The sequence below is a fragment of the Portunus trituberculatus genome, chromosome 42 (genome assembly GCF_017591435.1).
Source record: "Portunus trituberculatus isolate SZX2019 chromosome 42, ASM1759143v1, whole genome shotgun sequence".
Taxonomy (NCBI): domain Eukaryota; kingdom Metazoa; phylum Arthropoda; class Malacostraca; order Decapoda; family Portunidae; genus Portunus; species Portunus trituberculatus.
The window spans coordinates 11,989,810-12,000,538 of NC_059296.1; the positions used below are offsets into that span (position 1 = coordinate 11,989,810).

The 10,729-nt window shown below is 37.1% G+C and overlaps 1 protein-coding gene across 1 annotated transcript; it reads left to right on the plus strand.

Annotated features, from left to right (window-relative positions):
- Positions 1–3,938: 3,938 nt before the first annotated feature.
- LOC123517605 (lipoma-preferred partner homolog) lies at positions 3,939–10,729 on the plus strand. The gene is given in 11 exon segments (XM_045277871.1): positions 3,939–4,038; positions 4,130–4,313; positions 5,803–5,828; positions 5,831–5,941; positions 6,454–6,599; positions 6,719–7,252; positions 7,558–8,461; positions 8,648–8,835; positions 8,958–9,101; positions 9,461–9,622; positions 9,836–10,729. Coding segments are annotated over 11 exon segments (2,640 nt in total). The 5' UTR covers positions 3,939–4,028; the 3' UTR covers positions 10,067–10,729.

Here is a 10,729-nt window from a genome sequence, read left to right on the forward strand (position 1 = left end):
ATCATATTCTACTGAAAATAATATTTTAGACCGTATTTCCCCATTACTGTGTACTTAACTACATGTATGCATCAGTTACGCTTACTAAAGCACCCATAACAAAACAAGAGACTTGTTCGCGGAAAGCGTGCATAGTTTCCTAATTTGTCCTCACTGCTAAGAAAAGTTGCAAACAAACAAACTAAAGGCAGGTTCACATGTGTCCATATACGACTGAAATTGCAACTCGGTAGAGTTTTCGACTAAATATCGGTGCCTAGCGACTAAAAAGAAAACAGTCGCAAAACAAAACCAACATGTCGGTCTTGTTCAGTCGATTTGCGACTTTGTTTACGTTGTGACGTCACGGGGAAAGATTTGAAAATGCGGTGTCGATGTAGAGAAGAAGATTTTCGAGTTGATGAGGGAAAAAGAGCACGTCTGGAACCGTATAGTGAATTTTATAGCAAAAAAAGCTTGCGCAAATCGGCGTTCGATGAGATAGCTGCCACTCTCCGATGACTGCTTCCCTCTATGCAGGGTATTGTTTGAGGTGAGGATCGAATACTTGTGATTTAATTTGATCCCAATCGTCATCATCAGCAGAGGAAGACACTTGTTCAGTAGTTGTTTGTTTACATTCATTTCCCGCCAACCAGCCGATTATTCCCAGTCGGTATGTGTAAAGGCTCAGTCAATCCTTTTAGCGACTTGCAGTTTTAGTCGCATATTGGCACGTGTGAACCCGCCTTAAGATAAATTAGTGTCCTAAATGGGGGAGGCCCAGAGCGAGCTGAAGCCCCTCCAGTAAGGTTAGGCTAAAAATTTCCTGTTTTTTCCAAATATGGCGTTTCATCCTTTTTTTCATGAATGTCCAAATTTAGCTCAATCTGGCTTCTCCCACCCTAAAATCCAGCTTTCTCATCAGATAACCAAGCCTGCTGTGGAAAAAGGAGAAAAGAGGATATGATGTATTGTGTTAAACTGCAATTTTACTGTTCTGCTATGATCCCTATAATGATAAGTAACTCATCACTATAACACTTTAATTACTAAGTTAATTATATTCGTCTACCACTCTATTTGTGAACCAATACGCCCAATCTTTTAAGCCTCGCTTCAGCAAGTTTGAACCTATCATTTCCTGTCCTATCTGATTACTAACCCCTAAAAATGCAATACCAGCAGTTTTATCTGACAATCAACCAATATTTTCTCTCCACAGCCGTTGTGCAATTTCATATAGTATTCTATCCATAATAATTTCATCGAGTTACTTACCCGTTGTACCTTCAATCGGGCGTAACCTTACATTAATTTAATCTAACAGTGTACAAAATTTCTGAAAAAAAAAAACTATAATTTTAGATGATCACAAGCTTACCGATGACTAGATGATATGGAGATAACCTTCGCTTCTTCTCCCGAGATTAAAACTTACATAGAATTAAGGTTGCAAAATATCATGCAATAGAAATTAACTTCCGGAAAATTGTTAAAGCAATAAAAAACAAAGTAAATATTAATACGTCACGTGGTCCTGCCGTTCTTGTTGTAATGGTCGCCATGTTTTATATTTCGATGTTGCCGAGAGTAGCCTTCTTGTACCTAAATCTTATCTACGTGACGTTTCTTATTTGGTTAGGTGTAGTTAAGATTTATTCTGCAACCTTAATCTTATCTGATGTGTAATTATAAGCCACGGGAATAGAGCCTAATATTAAATACATATTCCCTCAATGACTACCAATAAATTTCACACAGTGGCCTACCCATACACTTATCTAGGAACTTACCACCACTGCTATACTGTATGCCGTAGATGTGTGGCTGTGAGCGCTTGAAAGGCCTTTTGAGTGAGAAGCGCACGTGATTATTTGTTTTCATGTGACGTCACGGTTAAAGGAAACGAACACATAGATATTTCAAGTGATATATTTGTTTCTTCTTTTTTTACCAGCTTAGAATTTTGTTTATATAATTCTTTATAAATTTTGTTTTAGATTTATAATTTTCATTGGTAAACTGTGACAATATTGCTTCGGTTAAGAAAATAGACGTTCCATTGCTGGAAAAAAGCTAATTTTCTACCTAGAGAAAAGAAAAAATATATGATGTAGCCTCTTTTTTTCGAAATTAGATAACAATATTTTTTTCCTTCACTATGTGCCTTATCTTTAACAGAAAATGGGCACAATATGATAGATTCTTTAAAGAACAAGTTATGGGTTGTCAACTTTCACCAAATACATACTCTATACCTGGTCAAAAGTAACAAGGATCCTATATATTTTTGTTCATGACATCATATCCTTGGCATTCACCGTTTCCCAGGTGAGTATAGATGTAAAGGCTAATGTAGATTTCTTCCATCCCAACCCATTCCATAGATCCTAAACAACGTTTAGTAGTGTTCAACTTTCACTATAGTGGACTGCGATTCTCTTACTTTTAGGTATCACATCACATATTTTTTTCTTGGGCTATGCTTGTGAATGACTAACTTTATAATGTATCTAGCACATACATAAATCATTAATTGTCATGATGTACCGTGCCTTTTTTTAGTAAACCATCTAATAAACAAGAAACAACAGGTTACATAAAGTGTCGAGGTGCCAACAACCACTAACCCACTTCGCTCATAGAACAGGGAGTGGCTTGTTGTGTCCTGCCGCCACCCGCCGCCCGCTCTGTTCCTGGAGGTGAGGCGAAACGGAGTTCATTCCAGGTCTTCAGGCACAACATAGGGCAAGATATTAAGTGGGATTCGCTGTTTCCCAAATAGGCTAGCAACACTCCGCACATGTGCCTCAGGACACCTGCCCCATCAGCTGATTTTGACAGCTGGCATCCCGCATGTTCCTGAGTGTACTGAAAGGAAATATTTTGCATGGTTATTTGCGATAAGTTCATTATAGCTTTTTTTTCAATAATGTAAAATATGACCGTCTTTTAAAGTGAAAATTTTTTTATTATTATTTTTTTAATTATTTATTTTTTTTTTTATTTATTTTTTTTTTTTTTTAGCATGGTAAGGTAATATTACTGATATTAATTAGGTTTCTTTGAAGCATCATCCTTTGTTTTAACACTGGGCACATCTTTGAACAGATGCAACATTTTCTTCATTAGGTATCAAAACAAAGGCATTTGATGCTGATACATGGATGACAGAAGTACTCATTAGTACTACAAAGGGCTGATTAGAGATAAGCTTCCCATCCCAGGTAGTGGAGATATATCAACATGATCTGTACTATAATATACAGAAGATGTGTATTTAGAACACTGCTTAAAGTTATATGACTGAAAAGAGGAATTAGACAGGAAAAATATATTTTACCACAACTAAAATTTATTATCTTGAAGGGTTTCTTAGTAAGTCAGGGTGAGGAAAATATGTTAGACTCAAGAAAATCTAGCAGCACTGATGGATAAAATGTGTTTAGTAAGCCTCAGTGTGTGCAATCATGCACTTGCGTCATGTAAACAGTTTGTTTGAAAGGCAATCTTTATTGGGAATATTATTGCAATCTTGACACATAGTAAAAGATGAAAAGAAAAAAGCAGGTACTAATTCATATAGTCTTTTAACCTTTGGTGATGAAAACTAAGAGTAAAAATGTATTGAGGGAGAAGAAAGGAACAGCAGTGGATTAGGAAGCAAAACTGTAGATATTCTGCTCCTCCCTCAAAAAAAAAAAAAAAAAAAAAGAGAGAGAGAGATCATATTAGTTATTCAGATGAAAAACGGAGAATGAATGGCCAATATAGTAACAGTCTATGGAAAAAAAATTACCCCAGAGAGAGATAGATAAGGTGTTGCATCAGAAAACCTACTAATTAAACAAGGACGAAACATTAAAGATCACTACATATAGAAAGCTGTATTGGTGTATATACCTGTAACTTTTAAGATGTAGAGCTTATCATGATATCAGTGATAACAGATATAGCATTCTGTTCCTGAACTGATAAGCATTGTTGTGGTACAGTTCATGAGACTGACATAGTGGCTCCTCACTCAGCACTTCAGAAGTCATACAATGGCACAAGGTAGCCATTATTGTAACATCAAAACAAATATTCAATACTCCTTTCTTGTCTGATCCTTTGTGCATAATGACTGATAAAAACCTTCTTACAGACGCTGGCACTACCACCACCACCACTATGTCAGCAGAGGTGGGCAGTGTCAAGCCCAATCCTTACATTTTTGACATTGAGAACCGGCGAAAGCGCAAGCCCCGACTAGCACATGATCTTGGGGCCGGTGCCAAGTGCAATAAGTGTGGGGACAAGTGCCCTGGATTTGAGCTTCATTTCTGGAGGTGAGTAGCAGCAGTGGGTTCATGTCTATGTCAAGTATAACATTGGTCATGAAAATCTTTTTGTTAATAGGCATCCTTATAAATGTTCCAGAAATATATCCAATTGCTGAATATACATGCTTATGTGTGACAAGTTTGTTATTGATTTGTTATGTATAAGTAAATTATTATGAGTGACTGATGGGCAGTTTTGATTTAGGGACTGTGTGACATATACAACATTCTTCTTTTACTGGAGTCTTCGAGCACTTTCACCTGATGTGTAACATGCAGATTAATATTTCTGTCATCTTCAGCTCTTTGTTTTCTCTGCTTGCTTCTCACATGTATATGCTCTCTTCCTCCTGTCGAATTTGTGGTTAACAAATTGTCTTGTCATTGAATAGCACAGCTTCTAACAGTCTAAGGATGGACAACAGACAGTGCATAAATTTTAACTCCTTACTGTTAACAATCCTCTTGAGCCTCATCTCTCCTTTTTTCCAACCATCTGGATTGTCCTTCAGTGTTCAGTTGAACTCTTCCTTGAGCATTCGCTGTGATGTGCAGTGTTGTGGTACAGCAGACAGCCATGCAAGCTTCTCCAAGGCAACACCATGATACGTTGGTCATGCTTCCAGGCCAGCAGATATACCCTAATTATGGGCCATAACCACCATGTAAGCTACTCTCATGCTGCATGACTCTGCCTGAACAACTCTCACTCAAAAAGTTTTCATACACATTTTTCTCTGCTAACTGGTGCATGCCTTTTTCATATTTTCCCTCATGATTACTCATGTGTGTGAGGGTTGACAACTAATCAAGTAATAATGTCTCAAATACTTACCTTGACAAACTTTTTCAGTTTTACAGTGTGTCTGTGTACTAATTACAGTCATTTTTCTGTATCTACTAAACAAAATTATTTTAAGTGATATGTATAGTGAAGTCATCAAAAACATTAAAACATTCAATATATGTAAGAAATCTGGGTTCATGATGTGTTAACATTCTTGCATACGTGGCAGGAGGCCATAAGTTTTCAGTTTATGTTTCAAGACAATCCATGTTTTTTCCTTCCTTTTATTTCAAGAATGCATAGATATGATATATGTGTGAAGTAAAACATATTTTTCTTTTTTCCACTACAACTACATCAATGATAACAAGTAACTTTTTTTTTTTACTGCATGTACTGTCCAGTATTACTGTGGATTTGGCTTTTCTTCACAATACTTATAATTTTTTTCTTTTGCACTCATATATATATATATATATATATATATATATATATATATATATATATATATATATATATATATATATATATATATATATATATATATATATATATATATATATATATATATATATATATATATATATATATATATATATATATATATATATATATATAATCTTTACCATGTAGTATTTTTATAATATTGAAGCAAGATTTAGTGCAGTAAGGTTTTGAGCATGATAAAGTAACAGTTGAGAAAAACAGGAAGATATGCATGAACTGTCGATGTGGAAGGACGATCATGACGTGCAGGATGATGATGAGGACATTGGTAAGGTGGTCATCGGCAAATTGTTTGAGCGGCCAGCACGCACCAAGAAAGAGGAGCTGGAGTTTTCTTATGGTTGGTTCATGGCTTCTTTGTGTTCGATAAATTCATCCACTGATTTATGATATAGAAAAACTTTTTTTTTTTTTTTTTTCTTTTTTATCTGGACTTTTGATTATGGTACAAAATACCTTTATAATTATAATTTGTTTTCATCAAATTCAGGTATTCATTTTTGTTACCATGGCAAATAATTTTCGTGGAATCATTTACAATGATGGCTGCGGTAGTAAGAATGTAATATATAGTATTCAATTCTGTTAAACAAGTTGTATCAGGGACATGGTTGCATGAATTGGAAAGGATGTTATGATAATGTAGTAAAAAATAGAGCAGGAGGAAATTACCCTTTTTAAAAGAATTTTAATCAACCACTTTATGATTATGGTTTTGGTTTCTGAAATGAATTTATTATTCAGTGTATCATAATAAAGCTTTTCTGAATATTCATATAGTACAATATATTTTCTTTTTTCAAATATATACAGAATGTACCCACACATCTTCTGATGAATGTTGTTTTGCAGGAAACAACTTAGATATGGTTAATGAAGAAACAGGAAAGCCAGAGAAGGTGAAGTTTGACTGGGTGCCACCAAATACAGAAAGAAACTTGGCAGCTCGCTACATGGCACTCCTTCCACCAGAAAAGAGACCAGTGGCTGGATCTGAAGTGAGGCTTTCATAACCATGGATTTGCTTGCAGCACTGATGTGAAATATGAACTTAACATGAAGTACCTTTGAAATAAGCTTTCCATGATATGATGTTAAAAATGTACCACATCAACAGGCAGCTAAGGAACGACGTAAGCAGCTAGAGCAGCAGATTCCATTGTATGACATGGATGCCAGTCAGAGATGTGAAAATATGCCTACTGAGGAGCTCCAGTCTTTTGAGGCATATATGGAACGCATCAGAACCCAGGTGGCTGGCCAGGGTATTGTTCAGGAGATTGCTGGCATGCCATCACCATCTGTTGCTCAGCCCCTCCAGAGTCATCTACAGAAGGACCCTCAATTCAATAGTGGCGCTGGAAATATTGCAGGTCACAGTTATCCTGGTCTTCCTTACAAAGAAGATGACAGCACCTATGCAGTGCCATATACACAGATAACAGACCAGCCATATCAGCAGAAAGCACCTCAAGGGTTCAAGGAGTTTATGGGAGGAATGATAGGAGAATCCGGAAGGTTTCTGGCCAGTAGTGACTCTTATGGTGTGGCTCCTGCAATGTCTCAGCCACTAAGGGGTCTGGGACAGAACCAGGGTGTGCCAGGCATCACAGCACAACTTTCTGGGCTCCAGACAGGTAGCAGTCAACAGGTAAGCAAAGGAAGATTTTTTTACACCAGTAAAATGTTGCCCATCACTGTAAAAGGTGAGTATTAAGATTAACAGTAGATACAGTTATTGCAATTATTTGTTTCAGCTAATATGTATGTATTCATTGACAGATCACAGCACCACTAGAGTATCTGTTTTATTTATTTATTTTTTGTTTGTTTAATCATATGTTGTTAGTTTCAGTGTTAATACTTGTTTTTTCATATAGTAATATAGATTACTTGGAGCAATCTTAGTTCAGCACTATGTTTATGTGTGCACTGAATAATTTTTCTCATGCTCAGGGCTTCCCATCACCTGATTCACACAAGGACCAGTTGATTGGTGGTCCTCATGCAATGAAGGGTCCTCATCAGCACATTATAAGCCAAGGAAGTGAATGGCCACCTCCACCACCTTTTGCTTCAGGTCATGGTCAACCATCAAACCTGCCAACCTCTCCTTCAAACAAACAAGGCCTTGTGCCAGGCCAAGAGGCCCCTGTACCAGGCAAACAAGGCCTCATGCCTGGCCAAGAGGGCTTTGTACCTGGCAAACAAGGCCTTCTGCCAGGCCAGAAGAGCTTTATACCAGGCAAACAAGGCCTCGTGCCAGGCCAAGAGGGCTTTGTACCAGGCAAACAAGGCCTCGTGCCAGGCCAAGAAGGCTTTGTACCAGGCAAACAAGGCCTCATGCCAGGCCAAGAGGGCTTTGTACCAGGCAAACAGGGCCTCATGTCAGGCCAAGAAGGCTTTGTACCAGGCAAACAAGGCCTCATGCCAGGTCAAGAGGGCTTTGTAGCAGGCAAACAAGGCCTCGTGCCAGGCCAAGAAGGCTTTGTACCAGGCAAACAAGGCCTCATGCCAGGTCAACAAGGCTTTGTACCAGGCAAACAAGGTCACTTACCTAATGTAGGTAGCCCTCTGCAAAGGACACCAGTCATTACCTCAGCAGACCAGGCTCTCTCTCCTGGTAGAGACACCATGATCCACCGCTATCAGATGGGAGGATCGGAGCCTGGCAATAGTCATGCTTATGGAAAAGCTGGGGTTCTAGGCAGCCATAGACCTTCACAAAGTCCTGCTGGTTTAAGTCCCAGTAAGGAGGGTGGCAGAGGCACTCTGCCTCAACTGTCACCAAGGGAGGAAAGCATTACAAATAAGGAAGCTGTTCAGGCTCCCTATGATGCATACAAAGAAACATTATCAGGTAAAACTGTTTTTTGTTTATTTATTCGTTGATTATATTTTTTTCACCATTTCTTTTTTATATTCTTATTTGATGTTCCATCTTTATTGTGTTGTTTTGCAGCTGTAGGTGTTTTGATGTTTGGTAGAGTAAGAAACAATCTTGAAATCCATATAATTTTCCTCAAAGATGCAATAAACATTTCAGGCAGCATGCAAGTAGCACCAGGATCAGATGTTACTGTATTATTTCCTGGTGAAAGTCATGTCTTGCGATCTCAAGATATGAGTGGAGAGATCCCTGGACAGAAGAGCAAGTTTTCATGTCAGTATTGCAGTCTTCCCATGACTGTTGGGGATGTAGCAATCTTCTGTGAGAGAGCAGGAGCAGATAAGGTAGCAACTTTTATCAGTTTATATATCTCTTTACATTATTATGAAATAGTCAAATATATACCACATAAATTCACTTTATACAGTGCATATATATACAAGTATGTTTTTTTTCTTCCTTACAGTGTTGGCATCCTGCTTGTTTCTGCTGCTTCACCTGCAAAGAACTTTTGGCAGATCTCATCTATTTCTATAAAGATGGAAAAGTTTATTGTGGTCGCCACTTCACAGATGCTATGGACATGCCAAGGTGTAAAGCCTGTGACGAGGTGTGTAGAAATACTCTTAATTACTATAGCTGCTCATTGTATTGTCTAAAATCACCATATATTATCATCATCATTAAAATGTATGTACTTGTTTAAGTAGAAAGTGATATCATTACTTTCTGCCATGCGTGGCAGAATAACATAGAAGAAAGAATGGTTTTCCTTTATTCTGGAAAGCTTAAAGTTTCTGGAATTAGATTTCCAGACTTCTGGCTTTATTTTTCTTTAACAGACTGAATAGAATACATGTACTCGGCATCCCATATTTTAATTATAAAAGTCTAATTCACTAGATAGATAAGTGAACAATCACAGATAAAATCATTATCATTATTACTTTATGTTTCTCTCTTAACCAGTTGATATTTGGAGACTCCTGGACCCGAGCTGATAACTTTAATTGGCATATTCACCACTACTGTTGCTACATGTGCGACACACCTCTGGCTGGCCAGCGCTATGTGCCAGACAAAAATGGCTTCCCATACTGCTTGCCGTGCCACATGGCTTACCAGGCTAAGGTATTTTATTCATCCAACTTAGTAATATAAAAACATTACATCACTATCAAAATAGATTTCATAACATGAAATAATGATCTAGTAATAAATATTAGATGTGGTTAAACAAGAAACAAAAACTGAGTTTATGTAAGAATTATTCTTTTTGATCATCTGTTCTTTGTTTTCTCATATAATTTTTTCATGCTGTTTCTTTTGATTATCTTTCTACAGACATGTCAGACCTGCGAAGAAAAGATAGCACCTGCAGAAAACAGGTGCAGCCATCGTGGATATTTCTATCATGCAAACCCTCAGTGCTTCCAGTGCTATTCTTGCAAGACTGCTCTACTGGGGAAAAAGTTCAAAATGTCTAAAAATTGGCTTTTTTGTTCTAATGAGTGTGTGCAAGCAGCAGCAGAAGACCTGGCCAACAACCCAAATCCTAAAGAAATGCCTATGTAAATTACATTACTGTTCTTCATTCCATTATCTTCAATAGTCTTTTTTTTTTTTTTTTTTTTTACATAGATTACTAAGATACATTTTGGATATAAAATCTTGCTTGAAAATTTTTAGTTTTACAGAGTTTGTGATATTTGCATTTATTTTTTTAATTGAAATCAATTTTGTGGCAAAGAAATTATGTGAATAATTTTGGAGACCGTTCAATCTTAACCCTCTGAATACTGATCTCAGTATGACAATAATTAATTCTGAAGAATAAAAAATTAACTTAAAGGCATTAAACTTGATTTTTTTCTTGTCAACAGTTTCCAAAATCAAACTCTAAACATGCTGTACAAGATTTTATGAAGCTTGAAAGGAAGCCATAGTAGTCAAAGGGTTAACACATTGTCTTGTATTTCCAGTGTTTCATAAAATGTATTCAAGTAGCACCAACCTTGGGGATAATATAGAAAACAAGGAATATAAAAGTAAGCTTATGATATAGAAGAGGAATCCATGCCTCATTTCTTGAATAGACCAGAAACCAGCCTATAATTTACACACACACACACACACACACCGTAGTGTAGTGGTTAGCACGCTCGACTCACAATCGAGAGGGCCGGGTTCGAGTTTCGGCGCAGCGAGGCAACTGGGCGAGCCTCTTAATGTGTGGCC